The 21,057-nt window shown below is 37.1% G+C and overlaps 1 protein-coding gene and 1 long non-coding RNA gene across 4 annotated transcripts; one reads left to right on the top strand and one right to left on the bottom strand.

The window, feature by feature from the left end:
- Positions 1 to 589: 589 nt before the first annotated feature.
- On the bottom strand, positions 590 to 7,233 carry LOC130550241 (uncharacterized). The gene is made up of 3 exons (XR_008962369.1): positions 7,174 to 7,233; positions 915 to 1,052; positions 590 to 819 (listed from the first exon to the last, which is right to left on the bottom strand). It is a non-coding gene; the product is annotated as an uncharacterized LOC130550241 (long non-coding RNA).
- bhlha15 (basic helix-loop-helix family, member a15) lies at positions 2,650 to 20,935 on the top strand. Of its 3 annotated transcripts, none has more exons than XM_057327661.1 (5): positions 2,650 to 2,979; positions 13,367 to 13,458; positions 13,891 to 14,016; positions 19,267 to 19,564; positions 20,233 to 20,935. In XM_057327661.1, exon 5 carries the CDS (start codon positions 20,264 to 20,266, stop codon positions 20,804 to 20,806), a length of 543 nt encoding a protein of 180 aa, XP_057183644.1. In that variant the 5' UTR covers positions 2,650 to 2,979; positions 13,367 to 13,458; positions 13,891 to 14,016; positions 19,267 to 19,564; positions 20,233 to 20,263; the 3' UTR covers positions 20,807 to 20,935. The 3 variants fall into 3 exon arrangements, 2 of the variants coding, with proteins under 2 accessions (XP_057183644.1, XP_057183643.1); XM_057327660.1 differs by having other exon boundaries at positions 20,230 to 20,935; XR_008962367.1 differs by lacking the exons at positions 19,267 to 19,564; positions 20,233 to 20,935 and having other exon boundaries at positions 13,891 to 15,210.
- The last annotated feature ends 122 nt before the right edge of the window (positions 20,936 to 21,057 follow it).

The raw sequence follows: 21,057 nt of genomic DNA, 5'->3' as shown, positions 1-21,057 counted from the left end.
TTGTATATTTTGCAGGCCAAGAGAAAGAAAGTTTATTAAATGAATGTATTTTTTATTTAAACATTAAGGAATACTGTTTAATATTTCTTTTTTGGGGAGGGTGCAATGAGTTTAGGAGGCCAACGCACCGTTTACAGTTTCTGACTAAATATAATCCATACATGCAGTATGACTGTGCTAAGCAGATTCAGGGACAGCTGAAAGCTTAGACAGAGGAGCAAAAGTTTCAGATTACTGACAAACATTGTGAAATAATGTTTTCTTCTTACAAGACGACTACTAAACAAAATATTCTAATGAACAACACATTTTTATCATAACTTATTATAGTAATACATATAGGTCTATAAATGTATTTTTCCAGTACATACATATGTTAAAGATATTAGATACACTGGTCAAAGGTCACCAAACAGTTCAATAAATTTTGCAGTAGTCAGAATGGAAAGATGTATTGAAATCCACACGAATCCACACAAAATAAGCAATGGCATTTTTTCTGTTCTCAAACTTGGCAAAAACCCTGTTCATGTTTGTTTATTTGTAATGTGTGACAGTATTTAATTTCTTTGGTAATTTCAGAGTCAACACAACTATTGACATTTTTAAGGAATTATGAATTCCCCCTTAAAATGACTTAAATATGCCACAACAGCTGTTTAAACATCTTTATTTTCTAGCACATACAATAACATTACAGTAACAATGACAAGACAGAGCACAATCCTCAAAATACAGTTTTGGAAACTACACTGCCGAAAGAAAAGACCAGAGGAAAGAACTTTCATTTCTCACTCATCTCAGGAAGTTCGGAGAATTCTAAAGGAAAAAGAAAATTAAAATGAATATTTACCTAAATTCATTATATATATCATCATAAATAATCTAAATTCATTGTTTAAATCATTTGTTACTTGCGCTGTGGTAAAGTGTGCTAAACACTGTAGATTTGCACCTTCCCATCCGATCTTCCCATCTCCATCCATATCTGCAGCCATGAGGAAGGCCTTGGTTTCAGCTGCCGTAAGAGCACAAGATCATTTTGAGAAGTTCTGCAGAAACAACCAAAAACAGTATTCTCTTGAACTGAGTCATCTATACAAGCATTATGTAATGCATCTTTTGTGATTTATATATCACATGATATTGTACATTTGTCAGCTCATGTCACAAATCTTTAAGTTACCCTGCTACAAAAACACATCTATTAAGTAAAGCAAACAAACAAACACAAAAAGTCTCATGATTTATTAACGGTATAAGTATCACAATATACTGACAATAACTGTGAAATGAAAAACCATCATGTTAATACTACATATTTCATAAGAACATTAAACTTTTTGCCTTACAAGCAAAAGGGTTGTAAACTTTTCTCTCTGCCTCCCTATACTTGTATTTTGAGTATAATCCGTTGGCCAAAAAATGAGATAACACAAAACTAAATGAAAGATGAATTTGACTGAGAGGCCCATTTATTAAAAGAAATATCGATAGATATCACAATAATATCATGGGATTTTTTATTTTATGATGGTGAACGTATGATATTGTGACAGCCACTGAAATAAAATTATGAGACAACTGCAAAATGATTGTCAGTTTTTCTGAATTTATTATTTATGTGTTTAGGTAAAAATATAATTCGAATGCAATTATATGCAATAAAAATGAAAACGGGACAAACTTTTCAAAAAAACACAATGTTCGCAGATCTTGGATACTTAAAGGGATAGTTCAACCAAAAATGAAAATTTTGTCATGAATTACTTACCCTCAAGTTGTTCCAAACCTGTATACAATTCTTTGTTTGGTTGAATGTTAGCAACTGAGATTTCCGGGGCATCATTGACTACCATTGTAGAAAGTATAATATATATTGTATAATTTTTTTTGTTTTGTTTTTTAACAAAAAAGAAAGAATATAGGAAAACAAACAGTTCTGGGGCACCTTTGACAACCATTTCAATGGTAGTCAATGGTGCCCCAGAAATCTTATTTGCTAACATTCTCCCAAATATCTTTTTTTGTGTTTATGTTACAGAACAAAGAAATGTGTACAGGTTTGGAACAACTTGAGGGTGAGTAATTCATGGCAGAATTTTCATTCACTTAAAGGTCATGTTCATGTTTAAACAAAAGAATACTAATGGTTTTACATGTATTGGATCAGTTCAAAATGAATGTTTGAAGGGAAAAGCCTGATGTTTTTCACAACTTTCATGCGTCCTTGCATTCTCTCAATCTTTCACATTGCTGTTGTGTGACTTGTCATTCCTGCAGAAAGGCTGAATAAAGACAAAACTCAAGCAGTCTTTTCATTTTTCTTGAGCTTTATGATAACAGGTTATATTTGGTTCAACAAGATGTTTTTTCCTTTTTCTTTCAATCTTCTTGTGTGCTTTGTTCACTCGGTTAAAATGTATATCCTGTTATTCCTCAGTTGTCATATGGCTTACTGACAAAAATGATTTAAAGGCAACTGTCGTGACAGATTCTTCTGAGATTTTTTCCACCGAACACACATCAAAAGCATTGGATCAGATGAAGTGCACCTGTTTTTGTGTGTTTATGCGACCACTAGCTTTGTCTTTGCACGTGCCCGTCCACAGCAGGTTGACTGTACACTGATGTGACGTGAGTGCGACTTCCTCTTTAGCCTCTTTTCCTGAGGATGGACGTCTGCCTGTTTGCGTGGGCTGCCAACCAGGGTCCAAAGCAATGACAAAAACATCCTTCCAGCTCACTACTCGCTCCTGCGGCCTTGTCCCTCTCCATACACTACCTCTTGTTTTCAGGAAGGCCATGTTTCCTGACTGACAGAGATTGGGGCTGGACTTTATATTCTCAGGAACACTGGCATTCTGTGGCTTGTTTATACTGTATGTCATACCAGGTGCTGTGAGGAGTGTCTGAGGATATATGATTAAACTGTTTTTATGGTCGGAATGTAACAAATTGTTCTGCATGCCTGTGATGGTGAGTGAAGGCGTATTATTTTTACTACATATATTATAATTTTTTCTATTTTATTTATTACTGATTTTTCAAGTTTTGTTTTACAAAATTTCAATTTTTTTCACAAAAATGTTAACATATTATTCAAATATGGTTACAAACCGTCAAATTACAGAAAAAGACTGAAAAGAAAAACAGGGAAAGTGTAATTTTACTGGAAAAAAAAATATTTTACGGAATATTTCTGGCGTCCCAGCTGCCAGAAAATTTCCAATTATTCTGGAATTTTTTTACAGTGAATGAGGACATGATTATTTTTATCTTTAACTATGGACGTGTCTTCTTAAAGCTGAACATGATGAAAAAATGTATAGAATGAAAATGTTTCTCTTTTTTCAAGCATGTGTGTTTACCGGCAATTGACCTATGACCTATGACCATTGACCATGTTCTAGTTGAGCTACAGTGATATGGAATGATAGACAAATGTATTTTATGTTGACATAAAATACTTTTATGAAGTTCACATGTTGTGGTGTGACATGATACTAAGATTTTATTATTATCATTAAAATGTATTTAAAATTGGATATTTTTAATGTTTAGGCACGTTTTTTTTTGTGACCTCATCATTTAAAAAAATGTATAAAAAAATACAAATGATAAAAATACAAATATTTATCAAATATTTCAATAAACTAGTTTAGGTGAAAATAAAAAAATTCCCCCTATACATTCCCATTCACATGTAAAATCTATAAAAAGTCCATGTACCCATGAATCGCTTCAAAAATAGTTTAATATTTTAATAAATATTAATAGTTTAATAGTTACTAAATAGTAATAAATACGTGTTAAATTTGACAGCGAGGAATGATTAACAAGCTGCTAATTGAGAAATGTGTATTTAAATTATTATCCATCTAAAACACGCCCCGTTTTATTTTAAGGCGCTCATTTTCCATGCCAGCGTTCTCAGTAACCGACTGAAACGTCTCACTGTCCAACCCCTAAAAATGGAATTTACAGCTTGTTTAATTTATCTTCAATTGCTCTTCATATGCCAAAATCATTGTCATCAGATCATTAGATCTACAGTATGTACAATCTCTTAAAAGCTGCCCTTCTTAAAGCCAATCATGTAGTAAGTTCATAATTACAGGCAAAGATTTTGCCGTTCTGTCTCTCGGCTACAGTTGCATCTCCATCTATTTCCAGTTCACCAGCTGTGAACGATGCATGCCGATGGGACTCTCAGATTTAGCCAAGCCAACCGCTTCGCTTTTAGTTCCCGCCCCTCCTTTTCCCTGACATGGATCACTCAGCACCAAGTGTGCGTAGGTTGGAATTCGTTTGAGTACACGCATGGACACCCTAAAGTGACCTCAGTCCAGATCCCATCATTAGCCGTAAATCTAAAAGCCGCCACAAAACACACAAACTCATTAATGCCCGTTTGGGCCGTTTACGCAACACCTGCCTCTCATATCCCGTGTTCCCCCTGTCTCGCCCCAACCCTCAGCACATGATTGTTGGATGCACTTCCTCCACCGCGTCTGTGAAATAAATGAAGCGCTAATTGAGCGACCCATCTCGCCAGGCTGTGAATTCCTCTTGAGCTGAGCGTTGATATGCCCATTGGATCTAGAAGTGTGGCAGGAGGCCAGAGAGAGTCCTGGTGTTCCACAATGACCTCACTAAGACTTGGGTCAGTTGTGTAACAGCAAGAAAGACTTTGAACTGCAATTCTGATGTCCATCCTCAACAAGGCCGTGAGCAATGTCATGTTGACATCCAAAAAGAAGCCATTCCATGTGCTTGTGTACTGTAGGCATGTGGGGATTAGATCTGGACAGCAGCTGCCTCTGCAGCGCGAACAAGTGTGAGAATGTTTAGTGTGGCGTCCTGTTAAAAGATTTTTTCAATGCCTCACTAAATGGTTTGGATAAATGCTCAGGATTAAAATGATTGTGGTTGACATGGGCCATTTAAAAAAAAAAAACGATGGGCTCTACGGTTGCCTACAGTAAAGCGTCTTTAAATGTTTAAAGGTCCAGTGTGTCATTTTTTGGAGGATCTGATGACAGAAATGTGTTATAATATACATAACTATATCTTCAGAGATGTGTGAAGACCTTACATAATGAAGCGTTATGTTTTTATAATGAGCTATTTCTATCTATACACACTGCGGGTCTCCTTTCATGGAATTCGCCATGTTGCTTCTACAGTAGCCCTAAATGGACAAACTGCTCTACAGAGCGCATTTTGTAAACACGTTATCTCCTTCGGCAAAGAAGCAAAAAACGCAATGACATCTTTGTCCTGTGTCAGCCACCATAGTGTTTCGAAAGGGAGGGCGAGTGGTCAAGTGAGCTGTTGGTTGCCATTCACAACCTCACCACTAGATGCTGCTAAATTTCATACCCTGGACAATTAAGTCTAATCGAATTGGCATTTACAAGTCATTTGAATATAAATTATATTAAACGGACTTAAAAAACCTGGTTGTGTTTCATGTAACTTACGTATACTACCATCACAATGTATCAATAATCATGGTTATCAATATCACGGTTGTTGACAATGGTGAATTACGAGACCCCTATGAGGTAATAATAAATACTGTATTAACTAAGCAAAATTAACAATGATGGTGCAATCATTCAAAGTGGATAGTTGCCGGTTATGTATGGACAGTCTTCATAATTTGAAAGTGTATGAAAGTCTTTTGGGTTACGAAACGTTCTCAATCTCAGTGGGGTTATTTCTGCAGTCGGGCACAGCAGTAATGAATTTTGGACCGAACCGCAGTCAGCCATGCAACAAGAGCAGGGGTCCAGCATGCCAGCTGCATTACGACTTAGTAGCTGTCCTTCTGCTTGCTGCTTTGGGGTTTCCCTAAACCACCTCTGACCTGGCTCTGGTTGACAGGATCTCTTGGATGGACTTCACGCTTAATACAATAATACAAGCAGCAAACAGTCATGACGATGGTTACGAACCTGGCGGTGCATTTTTGCAGCGTTTCATTCTGCAAATGTTTTTTCATATATAAATTCTCAAACTGTTTTAGTGAGTAAGATGTCAGCCAGGCTCATAACAGGTGACGTGCGTTTCTTTGCATAAATTCTGTGTAAACATAGGGAATAAGGGAAAACAGCAGGCAAGATGACCTCAGTGATGATTTATTGAGTCAGAGGTCATAGGTCAAAGACGGGGTCAGTCTGCTCTCAAAGTCAGACACATTCAGCTTCACATCATTAAATACTCAAAATATAGAGCCGAATATTATCATTTTTTATTTATTGAAATATAGTATAAGTAAACTATAGTAATAAACATATTTCATATTATACTATAAATAGATTCAACTATAAATAGGCTACATTAAAGGTTTTGACAGAGAAAGGAAAGCAACAACGTACCTTTTGGGTGCAGATAATTTACATGATTTCTGAAAAACAACTTGAAATTGAAACGTTTTTGTTCTTGAGCTGATGGTGTTTACTCACATTTTATGAGCTGTATGTGTGCACCATTAATATTAGTCTTACTGAATAAACTGCTTTGTAAAATATCCTAGATTTGTTTTTACATTAGAGGTCCTCTTAATCGCAAGACACAGAAACGTGATCCATAAATGCATTGCAGAGGCAGGCAGACTGCCGAGACTGACAGAGCTTCTTTTATTTTTAGATTATAGTGACACAGCAAATTACAAAATCTACCAAACATCCCTGCCCATATACAGCTTTCATACTGGATTAGACTAGAGTACAGAGTATTATTGTTGTATTACTGTTGTTGTTAAAACTAAATTGTTTCTTGGTTTGATTGCTATAACTGCTATATTGCTATATAATATGTCATAGTGTTTATTGTGTTTTGTACAACAACAACTTCATCAGTAAAGCTCATGTACCTCTTCCTTAACCAGAAATGTTTTCCAATAAAATAAACAGACTCCTTGTATAGACAAATATTAATCTATTTTATTTTTTTTATTTTAAAACATGATCTACCATTGTTTTATAAAGTACATTTCATATAATTACAAATATGAAAATATTATATTATTTAACTGATAATTATTGAAATATGATATGATATATGACATGACATCAGCTACATTACATCAGCCAGTTGATATTTTTCATATGTATATTTACAAGTAGGAGAAACCATGATTAGTTAAGTTTAATAGGGACCGACCATCTATCCAGGGTGTCTGCTGCTTGTGCCCAGAGATGCTGCGGCTCCAGCCCTTAAGACCCTGCAGAGAATAAGCAAGTTTAGAAAATGGATGAAATTAGAAAAAAAATGGACAAGAATGTTACGGCATATTACAGCACGCTAATTATAACAGCAGGGCAAATGTAATGTAAAATACATAAAAAGTATTTAAATCTTGCCAGTTCAACATCCAATTTTAACACATCCATGGCTCTATTACTATTTTAAAAACATCACCTTTGAACCATTCTCATATCAGCCTTGCTACACTCATGAAATTAGATTTGAGAATCATTGGACACAATTAAATAAAATGGATAGTTGTGGTCCTTGATGCTGATTGGTTAATAGATGTGTTTATTCAAACCTTATCACAGCTTAGACCTCTTTACAGAGCTATTGTTAGAATCACTGTACAGAACCCTAGATGACCGCGGTTCTGTCACTGTTTATGTCAGGCTCAATCTCTTCTAATGAAAATAAGCCATTTAATGGTTTTATTTCAAATATTCATTTAGCAGAATAAGACCTTTTGTTTCTGTTTGCTTTATGAACTGAAGTACTTTTGTTGGAAATTGTTTGGGCATCTCCACACAAATCAGATCTCATATTTTTAGTTGCATAACGGTGTAAAGTTGGATTATTTGACATCATCATGTACTCGTGTACTAATTTAGTCATCAATAAGGACAAAATGTATTAAACAAGGGATTGCAATAAGTAATTGTAAAATATTGATCCTCTAATTGAGTTATGTTTATTTCTATGGATCCTCACATCATGTAAGGAGGACTTTAAATAGTTCAAGGATTTGGCCTGAACTGGCCTCTATTCCAGTTAACAGCTAACTTCCTACCGCTCTAATTTAAGATGTTCAGTAACTCACACCCAGTGCCAAATCAGCCCTCCTCAGATCTTCTCTGGCAGGGGACAGATATTACAAACTTGTCCACTAAAACTTTATCTGTGCATCTGATTTTTTATGTATTTTGTTGATAGTTTTTACTTAAATAGCAATGAATATGTTTTTATTATATCCTTAATAGAAATCACATATATGTAAATATATGCAGTATATTTGGAAATAATGACTGTTCTTTCTGAGCTTTATAATGAAACTGTATTTCAAAGTACATTATGGCTTTCGATTTTCTATGGCACACTAAAAAATAAGCACATAAATGTAATATGTCACCATATTAACTTCAGCCGAAGACGCTAATTTATTTGTGTTTACATATGCATCTTATATTACTCACACCATTCAGACTGTCTGCACACCCGAGCTGCTGTACGAGGCACTTCCCAACGTTTCCAAAAAAGGTTGCGGTGGCCAAGGCTGACGTTACATTTTTGTCCCTTACCCATAATGCAGCGGGGCACCGGGCGAATGGAGTAACTGTTGTTGAGGGGCATGCACGACTCAGTGCGGCTGGCTCTGATTTGCATGCTCAGAATAAGCCCAAAGGCATCCAATTACACAGCTCTCATGAATTGTTCGGTGTCACTTGTCATCTGTTTGAAGGATATGATGATTCTATGTAAAAGGATAGGGTGAGGTTCTGGTCCCATTTTTTTGTGAAGTGTTATTACTGACTGTCGGTGCAAACCCATTTAAAAAACTGTGAACCGTTTTTGGAAGCATGCTAAATTACAGTCAGCCCATTTTTAGGTTAGCTTTTTTTGTGTTATTTACTTATTAAAACTGTTCCAGTGCTGTTTTTCATATTCTTAGTGCTTTCAGCTGCCAGTTTTAACAGGAGCTGTGGGGTCTTCAGTATCAAAAGTTTGAAGCAAAACTGTTATGAGTGTACAACATTTCCCACGAAGAAACCGAAACTCTGTTTCACTTCTTGACCTGTGTGGATTAAACTACCATATGTGTTCAGCTGCACGTTTGCTCCTCCCCACACCAGGCCTGATAGAGGGAGTGTGTGTGTGTGTGTGCGTGCGTGCGTGCGTGCGTGTGTGTGTGCGTGTGTGTGTGTGTGTGTGTGTGTGTGTGGGGACAAACACACACGTTTTTGTGTCCCCACAAAGATGGCAATATCCAAAATCCTTGTCCTTGTGGGGACATTTTTTTGTCCCCATGAGGAAACAAGCTTATAAATCATACAGAATTAACTTTTGTGAAAATCTAAAAGAGCAGACAGTTGTGTGTGATTGTTATGGTTAGGGGGTGGGTTAGGGGTAGGGAATATGATATATAGTTTGTACAGTATAAAAACCATTGCGTCTATGGAATGTCCCCATAAAACATGGAAACCCAACATGTGTGTGTGTGCGTGCGTGCGTGCGTGCGTGCGTGTACACTATGTGCGTGTGTCTGCTGGGAACAACATCCTGATGCTGTTAAGTATTGAGTAAAACTCCAGCATCAGTGATTTTGTTGCCAGAGGAGCACAATGAGCCTCAGGACCACCCGCCCCCATTGTATTTTCCTTAGGAGATACAACTCCTAAACCACACGTGGTTGCAAAGTGTAACCCCTTAAATATGTATTTCAGAACTGGGGGAGTTTGCTTACATTTAATGTATTATATATCAAAATTCTCAGTATTTAACCGACGACAACCTACAGGAGCAATAAAGGGACATACTGTATTAAATTATTTGTTAATCCCAAATAAATAAATGAAAAATAAATAATGTTTATTTATATACATTTATATTTATTTGTGTATCTTTATTTTATTATATTTTTATGTGCACATCACCTCAGATATCAAGATATGCCACAAGTTCGAGGGGAAAACATCAACAAGACCCCATTACAGTTTTGCATGAGGTGTTATATTAATAAATCGCCACCAGATGTCAGTACATGCAAAATGGGATGTGCGTTTAATAATGTCCACCAGAGGGCGCTACACTGTACACTTATTTCACTCATTCACTATTTGGGCTGCCTTCACATTTTTAAGTACAGCCAAATTTGCTTACAGTTTTTTTCAACTGCTTACACACAAAATGTTTACTTGTCACACAATTTCTGAAACCTGACACTCAAACACCAGAACCACACACCAAATTGGCAAAACCATACACTAATTCTCAACCTTTGACTCAGTTTTCAGTTTCATAAAACACTTTTTGCAAAACACAACACACAATTCTCTATGTAACACACAAAGATCTTACAGGAAGCATATTGATTTCCTTTTTCAAACACAACCAATCAAAATGCAACACTAATTCATCAGTGCCTCACACTAACTCCTAGCATGTGCAAACACACATTGCTTTACTTAACACCAACCAATCATGACTTTAGAAGAGGCCTATAAATAGGCCAAGGGTCAAGTTATAGGTTTTGAACAATGGATGCAAACAATGTAAACAGAGTAAGGGGAGTTGGAGGGAGAGCCAGAGGACGAGGCAGAGTTCGAATTAGAGGATGAGTCAGAAGAAGAGGAGGAAGACGAGGAACAAGAAGTGTGGTGTCGAATGAGATCAGGGCTACAGTCATTGATCATGTGATAAACCACGGTTTAATGTAACAACAAGAGAGGCTGTACAGAGAGTCCAGCCCAATTTGAGTCGATTTACAATGGCAGGTATAATTTGAACCTTTAGAAATGAGAACAGGTATGTAACAATCTACTGTAATGTACACATGATCTAATGTACACAAACAGTAGGCTATAATACATATACAGTATTTTACAGTAGTACCCTTGCATTCATTTACTACAGTGCACTGCATTGGTCACAGTCTGGTGAGGTATCACACTGTACAGCAGTACAGGCCAACTGTAAGAAGACATTCTGACCATATTGTATAAAATAGTATATTATGTTACAGTTTATGGCACATACTCACACTGTTCCTGAATCTTCTACAGAGTGGAAAGGCGAAGGTTTCATGTTCACTGAAGAGCAAGAGACGGCTATCGTGAATTTGGTTTTGGCCAATAATGCTTTTAGAATTCGTGAAATATAAGCAACCATATGCTTACTGTAATGATGCCACAATTTTTGCGAACATAAATGCTGTGAGTCCCTCAACAATACATTGTGTCCTCCAGAATTTTTTTTTCCGTACCGTGTGCAGTAATACTGTATTCACAACCAGCAAAAACATAAATAAACAAAAGAAATAAAAAGTTTGGCTTTTGTTTTTACAGTGAATTTTAAACATCTCTCTGCCAATTTCTTTCAATCTTGTACAGAAATGTACAGAGGAGCTCATGAACTAAGAGCTTTAGGTTTTGAATAACTGTGTGTACATGATATATCCCAAAATATAACATTACGGTAAAAGTGTTTGCAACAGAAGACAAATGTTTGCTTTTGAAATGTGTTTGTGATATTTTTAATGTAGTGCTTCATTTTGAAAGAGATGTGAGGCATTTTGCATTTTGTGTGTGCAATTCTTGGATTTGTGTGTAAAGTTTTGAAAAAAAGAGGCAACGTTTTGAAAATGTGTGTAAGCAGTTGAAAAAAACTGTAAGAAAGCATTTCACCTTTTTGAGTTTTGTCCAGTGGTGAGTGCTGTAACTAATAAAAATACGATAAAACTGCTTAACCTATTTTTATGAGTTGAAGTAATGTGAAACATTTAAATGTTATGTCCACAGATCCAAGATCTTGTCTTTTTAGGATACATGCATTACAGTTTTTGTCCATTGCTTGAACACTTTTTGCAACACTTCGGCTCATTGTGTCAAAACTTTACACACAAGCACACAAGACACAACACTGGGAAGTAAACCATTCACATCTATGTCGAATTGAAACTCTGCTATCAAAACCTAACAATCCTTTGTCAAAATCTCACTCTGATGGCAAAATGATACACACTTGCATCATATGAATACACTTTCAGATTAGCAGCAACACACTAGTGTACTTTATATAAAAAACACTGTAGTCTTTAATGTTCACTGTTTTTATTCAGTCCATCAGTTATCATTCTGTGAAGCTCAATGCAACACTTACAGTTTTTGTTATGTTTCTTCTCCAACAAAGGTTTTCACAACAACCAAAAATGAAAGTACCGAAAGGTTACAAATGACATCACCTCAATACTGTACATCACAGTACTACACTTTACAGTACAGTACAGTAAATGCAGTAATGCAAAAATAAAACCAAAAATACACTACTGTAAATGAAAAACAGGCCAATTGTGTGTGGGTGGAATTATGGATCCTGCCGTCTGTTTGGGTCTGGCCACGGGATCTCATCAACATCACAAGCGATATTTTCTCCTGCTAAGCAACGGGGAAAATATCGCCTTGTGTGCCGAATCCATCCATGGACCTTACCTCAATGTCTCCACATGCCTCTTCCATTGCCTGTAGAAGAGGCGTGCGGGCATGTGGTTGGCGGTCATATACGTGCCATCTCCAAGCGGAAAAAATAGGGTTTAGAAATGGTCAGAATAGAATACAGTCTGGAGTAGAGAGTTGAGGACATACCTGTTTTCCAGTCTGAATGTCCTTATGATGGATGCAACTGTGAACCGGCTTAGATGTGGGTGGACTCTCTGCCCAGCTTCCCTCATTGTCAGGCCATGATTTGTCACATGATACACCAAAGTTGCTCTAATATCATCTGAAATACTGTTCCGTGCATAGCCTCTTTGACCACGTCCTACTCCTCTCTCTCTTTGTCTTCCTCTACCTCTTGCTCTACCTGCCTCCATGCTTGCAAAGTTATCAAAATGGCTCAACTGAGGCCTATTTATGGCTGGCTGATTGGTGTTCAGTTTTGTAAGTAAGATTTTTCAGGTGTGTGTCTAAGTGTTTTCAATCACCCAATGTGTTTTGTATTTTGAATAGATGTGTTTTCCCAATGGTACCCATGAGATTTCATTTATGAACGAAGTGTCTTATGTGTGAAATAGTGTGTAGTGTGCAGAAGCAAGTGTGTTGCAGAATTGCAACTAAAGTGCAAAGCAGCGCTTTTGTTTAAGGTATGGTTACACTGTGTTTAAGGTATAGTAACAAAAGCTTCAAGTTTTGTTACTTTGGTCTAAGCATGTGTCTATAGTGTTCAAGCAATGGGCAAAAACTGTAAAAAACAAAGATTCCCAGACCGAAATGTCTGCGTAAATGATGTGTTAGGCTATTATATTACCCTGCCACTCATTCACACTCTTCTGTCAGATTCTGATGGTAGATATTTTCTGTAATTTTTCTCTCTTTCATCTTATTTTCGGACAAAGTCTGCTTGCTGTCCCAGTCTGCAACAAGGAGTTTTAGTGAACAGTGAGTCACATGACAGATGATTGGCTCCCATGCAGCAGGCCTTGGAATTGTAAGGTTCTATCTGACGTTTTTGTCCAAATTGAGTCATTCACATATTCTTATTCTGTGACAATGTATTGACATTGTGATGTTTTGTTCTCTGTGTACAGTTTGGGACATGTTTTAGAAAACAAAAAGGTTTTATAGTCAAATGGATTGCAAAAAACTTTGAAGCTTGTTATCTTAAAACTGCTCAGAATGTAGAAAGAATCCTAGGCGATGAAATGTTTCTTAAATCTTTCTTAAAACTTATGCATGCTTAACATGGATACAAATGTAATATGTCTGTTTTGCAGTGCAGAACATTGAAAAATAGTTAAAAAGAGGAGAAGGGTATAGTACACAGAAAATGTACCTTACAATTCATAATTTCTCAAATTTGTTCTTTCAACAAAGCAATGTTTACGAGTAAGTGCTTGTGTGTGTTTGTGTTTATTTACAGGGTGGGGAAAAGACTAGTCAGAGGTTTTCCACCTGTTGGACACAAACATGTTGATCCAGGGGCTAAAGGAGACAAGGATTAGTTCTCTACCTCAACACAGAGAGATTTCCTTCATGCATACAGATGGTGTGTGCGTGTGTGTGTGTGTGTGTGTGTGTGTGCGTGCGTGCGTGTGTGTCTTAACTGACTTCGTCACAGTAGTTATTGAGTCAGCGCACTGAGTCATCGTTTCAGGGTTGCCTAGAGACAGTGGCAGGGTAAACGTTTCCTATTGCGCATTCGCTGATGCTTGGCATCAATATTTATTCAAGCGCTGCAGTAAGAGGCCAAGATAAAATAATTGATGCATTTTCAGGCGATTGCAATGATATTCAGCCACCCGTAAAACTTTACCTGTGGATTATGAGTTTTCCTTGTTTTTCATGATTAACTTTACTTTGGCACAAAAATGTGTATTGCCTGAATTCAGTTATTTGAATGAAAAACAATGTTGTTTCCCAAAGTGTCAAGTCATGAATGAAAGTTGTTTCAATATTGTTTCAAAACAGTGTTCCATTCTGTGCTCTGTATAACTGTTAAATTCATAATTTGATAGGCCTACTTATAAATAATAACATCTATTACTATAATGATATTATTATTATAATAATATTTGCCCTCGTGTAAAAATAAATGCCTTTGTGTATCGGACAGCACTGTGTGGTTCACCACCTAGTGGGCAATTAAAGCTCCTACCACCATGAAGGACTTGCCACTGAAGAAAAAAATATGAAAAACTCAGAGCAGATTCATTTGTGAAGGAGATATTACATGTTTTAAAGCGTAACCACAAAATAAAAAAATCTGTCCTTATTTATGCACCCCCATTTTGTTCTAAACAGAAACACATTTCCTAAACAAACTTTTTTGTGCAATTGAAGCGTGAACCTGCAGAAAAAAAAGACAAGAGCTGAAACCTACATAAATTGATGTTTTTCCCAGGTTCACCACTTCAGAAATGTCAACTGGACTTCAGGAATAAGCTTATTTGTTTCCAATAGTGCGTTGACTGATAGTTCATGAAGTGGTTTTACAGGTTTCCTGTTGAAAGATGCGTCATAGCGGAAGATCAAGTATTGCCAACCAAATATTTACCAAGTAATGCACAGAGTTTGGTTTGCTTGTGAAGATAGTGTTTCCTTTTTTCTGTTTTGATACCAACCACCTCAACAAGAATATTGTGAGTCCAAAAAGCAGGTGGAGACTCTTAATTCACATATTCATGGTTAAGACCTAAGGTCTCAGGTGTCCTCCAAGTTGTTGTATCTGTCAGTGCACAACTGTGAGAATTAAATGATTAAAATGTGTTTTAGAAAATGATGTTTCTCTCTCAGACTAAACGTTTAGGTTGATATTTTATGACTTGCAATGTTACATCTTAAAGCAGTATAAAATGCATTTTCTTAAAGGAATAGTTCCAGTCCTGCAAGCTGATTGGCTCTGCTAAAAAACATGACAACAGTTGTAATGCGAGGATGCGAAACACTTTAGCTACACAATTTAATATCCAAACCATTTTCAAATGTATTTCCTTCATTTTGTTAAAACAGTGTTCACAATTTGAGCAAATCAAGTAGACTTAAGAAAAGCAATTATTTTTAGTTATTTTTTGCATTGTTTACATGGACCATGTGGCTAATATAAATTTGGTTATAAGCCTGGGGTGCCTGAAGATGTCGACTGATGCAGCATTGCCTTGGTACCTGTATCTGTCGAAGCCAACCTGACATAACAGGTTGTACTTTTCCCCGCTCGCCTGACCATCTTTTGGGTCATGGAAAAAGTGACTTGACCCCCTCTTCCCCCTTTTATGACGCGGCATGAGTCAGGCCTGAGTGCTCTAGCTCCTGGGCAGTGTTTTGTACAGTCAGATCACGGATGATGACATAAATAGGATTATGACATCAACGTGGGATGCATGAAGAATTACATTACTAGAATAAAAGCTCACTAAAATAACTCATACATTCACTAAGCAATAATATTCTGTAGCTATTCTCTTGGGCCTTTATTCAATAAGATTTAGCCAAGCATTGCGTGTCCTTAAAGGTCCAGTTTGTAATTAGTTTGGAGGATTTAATAACAGAAATGCAATATAATATACGTAACTATGTCTTCAGAGGTGTATAAAGACCTTCCATAATGAAGTGTTTTGTTAATGTTAACTTACAATGAGTTATTTCTATCTACATGCACAGCGGGTCCCCTTTGCAATGGAATTTACCATGTTGCTTCTACAGTAGCCCTAAACGGACAAACTGCTCTACAGAGCGCATTTCATAAATACGTTATCTCCTTTGGCAAAGAAGCGTAAACATGATGACATCTTTCTCCTGTGTCAGCCACCGTAGTGCTTCGAAAGGGAGAGGTGAGCGGTGGAGTGAGCCGTTGGTTGAAATTTGCACCCTCACCACTAGATACCGCTAAAATTTCATACACAAGACCTTTAAAGGGATAGTTCACCCAAAAATGAAAATTCTGTCATCAACTTTTTTCTGCAGACCACAAAAGAAGAAAATGAAAGTACCCATTGACTTGCATTGGTTTTGTGTCCATAAAGAAGCTGATTGGTATTGTTGGTTACCAACATTCTTCAAAATATGTTTTTGTGTGTGTGTTTTGCTGAAGAAATAAAGTTTTGAAATGACAAGAGTAAATGATGACAGAATTTTCATTTTGGGGTGAACTATGCTTTTAAACTGTTCTCAAAGCTGAACTTCAGATTACACTCCACAACAACATACATACAACATTTTTAATATTATATTTGTATAAAGAGTGAAGAGTTTTCCAAAGTTGGACATTACTTATTTGGTTACAACTGCAAGTGTCCTGGAGTTGAAAAGGAGTCGATAGAAAACCTGGAGTGGAGCGGGATTGGAGTGATTAGAGAAGTTTTGAAAAGAAGGGGGAATGTCCTGTCTCTCCACTTCAATTTACTCTTTTCCAGTCTGTGAATTGCATAGTGTCAAACAAAGTTTGATGGTTTGGCCTTTTTTGAAACAATCTTCTTTGGTAACTTTACATTTAATTCCTGTTTTCAGAACTGTAATATTAAAGCAATACCACAGTCATGATCACAGCCGTGCTAATATTCAGTCATACAACACCACTCCCTCTTGAGCTTGAGTCTAACCATATTCTATTACGTTGTCTATAAGTTGTTTTATGTTTTGAACATCAGTTCAGTGTGAAGAAACATTCAAGTGAACAGTGCAGGTGTACAGACCTGTGTTTGAACAGCTATTATTACGTTCAACCTTGAAGGCAGCCAGCTGTGAGCTCCGGGTCTTGTTTGAGCTACGAAACTCATATTTGTTTATTGCTAATTAAAACACATTGAGCCTTATCATCTTAAATTCTCATCAAACACACAATTAGTCCTCTGACAATATCTTCTCTGACCGGTTGTACTGAAGGGAATGTAACACTTAGCATGGGGCTGATAATGAGTGACTTATTTACACAAGGGACTAGCGGGCAGCGTGTTAGCGATGTAACCTCCGTGTAGAGTATGCAAATGAGAGAGTTATCTTGAAACATAATACTACGGTGAACTGTGGTAAACTATAAAAGGTGCATCTACAAAACAGTATATCAGTACTACTAAATATTAAGTCAGGTGGAAGTGTGTGGGTTTATATGCATGAATGTAATTTTGAATGAGTGTTATTTGGATGTGTCTGTTTGTGGTTTTGCACCAGGATGACTCTTCGCTTATAAGCAGATTGCTATCAGTGTAAGTGGCACATATCGGCCGGAGGATCCACGCTAAATAAACTGTGGGTTGGGATAGAAACTGTTTCCATAGTCTCAGCATTCAGTCCCTGCTACAATAGTCCAGAGCAGCAAGCCCAGGCATTAGTCTGAGGCCAAACTCTACAGCAACCAAGGACATCAGTACAAGAGGGAGGGTTTGTTTGAGCTGATAGCTCTTGTGAGTTAAACAGGTGTGAAATGCACTAACTTTTGGAGGAAAAGGCTTACAAAAAAAAACATTTATTTTATTATATCCCATACAAAAATGTGACCCAGTCTGTGAAAACCAGGATAAAGTCTCATAATGTAATAGTGAGATAATGAACATCAAAGTTTGATTTTAACCATTGATTTACCATGATTTCAACTTTTGACATGGCCTTACTCAGTCATAATTAAAGATATTAAAATTATATATTTCACAGAAGGTTCTTTACATTATGTGGGATGACATTAGGAAAACAGTAAATTCACAGGCGTGTCGAAAATGACGTTGTTCAAATTACTGCTTCTGGGGCGCCGGAAATATTCTGTAAAATAACAGTTTTACTCAGTTTTCTTGTAAATTTGCAGTCTTTTTCTGTAATTTGATGGTCTTTGACCGTATTTCAAAAACAGACTAAAACAAATCCCATAGTAAACAGAGCTGGGGTGCCTGAAATATACTGTAAAAAGAACAGTTTTTCCCGTAAAATTACAAATAAAATTTGGAGTCTTTTCTGTAATTTAATAGATTTTGCCTGTATTTCAGAAATACGCAAAGTATCTCTTTAAAAGCAATAAAATGTTGTAAAATTACAGTTTTTTTATATTATCTGTGAAAAATTACTGTAAAATTACTTTTTTTAACAGTGTAATGCATGCAGTTTAGGTACTTCTCAGAAAATATAGATGTAATTTACCACTGTTACACCTACTTAAAATAATATTTATTGACTAAAAAGTGGGCCAATATAGTCCCAAGTAGTACTTACTACACAAGTTATAATACTTTGCTTAAGTATACTTAGTAAAAATAACTTGAAGTGTATATTCAGATATCTTGCTTTCATAAGCATGAGTGGTTTGTATAGTTATTCATGCAACAATGCAGGATATGCAACGAGAGAGCAACATGAAAACATGAGAAAACCGTTAAAATGCCTTAGATCTTGCCTTAAGGTTCCCTGTGGTCAGGTGAAAAGTAAACGTCTATGTTTGATCTGTCTGATGCCACCGTTTGTTTAAAGGGAGGTTCCCTGTACACATTTGATGAGACCTTAAGACAAAAGATACAGTACAGCTTCTTGAAATGTTTAAATGGAAGACCAATTTGAAATGCAAATGACTATGCAAATATTTGAGTGTTTTAAACAGATAAAATGATATGGAAACAGTTGTATCTCTCCAGTCACATTCTTTGTTTCTTTTCTTCTGTACCTTTCTTTCTTTCTTTCGTTCGCTTATCTATAAAAAATAAATCCACTTGAAACTCTGTATTTATTACTGGAAAGTCCCCACTGGTGAAACGCCTCAGTGTGTTTGTGATTTGCATGGTTAAGAACATTTAATCAGCAGTATTTCTCCTCTTCTTTACAGCACTTGAAGTAAGAGCAGAGATGTGGCAGAGCGCTGTCACCATCATCTGAACGCATGAACAAGATTCAAATCTCTATTTCCGATGCATGCGCCAGCTCACCAGTGACTCGAGACAAAATGGATCCAGCATTTGATTGGCTGAAAAAGCGCTACGTGGACATCGAGCAGCAACAGGTAGAGCGCATGTGACCGTTATCATTTCATTCTGACTGCGGCGGTCAGCTCGACAACAACGCTCGCAGTAACGCTCTTATCGTTTACACTCATCACTTTGAGTTTGGCGGACATTCATTTTGAGGTAAGAACAACTTCCCCCCCTAAAAAGCAATGACTGACAGCTAGTGCACGAGGCTTCTATAAGAGATAATATACACGTGGACGCCTTGATATTTACTTTTATACAAGAACTTTTGTTTTTCTTACGTTTTTCCTTTTTAGGCAAATTACTTGAAAATTAAAACTCTTTACGTCTTTAGAAAAAGACATGTAGCCTAATTGTAGTAGTGTACTTTTCCTTATAAATCAACTGTAAGTAGGCGGCCTATTATACAAAACAAAAATAAGAATAGGTCTATTTGTAGTAAATATTTAAAATAAATAGTAGCCTAACTAAATAAAAATGTAGCCTATTGGCATGTTTCTTGTTGAATATATAACCATCTTTGTTATTGTAGTAATATTATAAGATAATAGGATACAAGGTGAATTTGTGGTTACTGTGGGTTTTATTACAAAAACCACGATATTTACTGTAGTAAACCCATGGTTAATATACCAGGGTTCAGTATGCCCTCAGTTACATATTCCAAGTTAATAGGCTATAATGTTTACGTATTTAGAGAGCATTTGAGATGGCAGCTTACTTATGAGCTAATATATACTTTAAATACTGAAGTCATACATACAAATAACTTTTGCATTATAAATGAATGTTTTTCTCTAAACAAATGTGTATGATCATAGCAGGGCCCTACACCAGGGTGTGGGTGAGTGAAGCATGAAGTCCAAAGGAAAGGGGTCAAAACGGAACGGTCGATCTTGGGCAGAGCAGGATGACCCAGACTTTACGCTGGAAACGGAGCCAGGTTCCAGCGAGCAGGAGGGTTCAGAGGCGTCCGTGAGGCTCGACCGGACGTGGAGGACGCGGAGGAGCGACGGCGGCTCACGAGCGGGCACGCGCCGCAGGCGACACAACGGCAGCGCCAAGGAGCGCAACGTGCGCAGGCTGGAGAGTAACGAGAGGGAAAGGCAGAGGATGCACACACTCAACAACGCCTTTCAGGCCCTGCGCGAGGCCATCCCTCACGTCAAAACAGACAAGAAACTTTCGAAGATCGAGACTCTGACACTGGCCAAGAATTACATCAAGTCGTTAACCACCATCATCCTGGGCATGTCTAGCGCGTGCCTGCCTCACGAGAAGCAGGAGAGTAACGCCTCCCGTATCCTGCAGTGTTATCAGCAGCATCTGGAGGAGGAGGGTGAGGAGGATCTCTCGAGCTACCTGAAAAATATTCACACCTTCAGCCAGGGCAGCTGACACACACACCGCCATATAACAGACTCAGTGTTGAATGAGAGGACATTATAGTGACGGACCACGAGGAAGTGAATGCAGCTCTTAAGACGAAAAAAAAGGGTTGTAATCGGGTTTACGCGCTTGCTATGTGAATATGCTCATTTAGTTGCATTCAAATGGGTGGCCAAACGCAACGTGGATGTTATTTGCCAACCCTACATCAAAATGGTAACCTTTTTAATATGAGTCATGTGAAGTAAACCTTCTGGTCC

The sequence above is a fragment of the Triplophysa rosa genome, unplaced genomic scaffold (assembly GCF_024868665.1).
Source record: "Triplophysa rosa unplaced genomic scaffold, Trosa_1v2 scaffold266_ERROPOS124324, whole genome shotgun sequence".
NCBI classification, from domain to species: domain Eukaryota; kingdom Metazoa; phylum Chordata; class Actinopteri; order Cypriniformes; family Nemacheilidae; genus Triplophysa; species Triplophysa rosa.
Note: the sequence above shows the minus strand (reverse complement) of the source record. Positions and strands in the feature narration are given on the sequence as shown.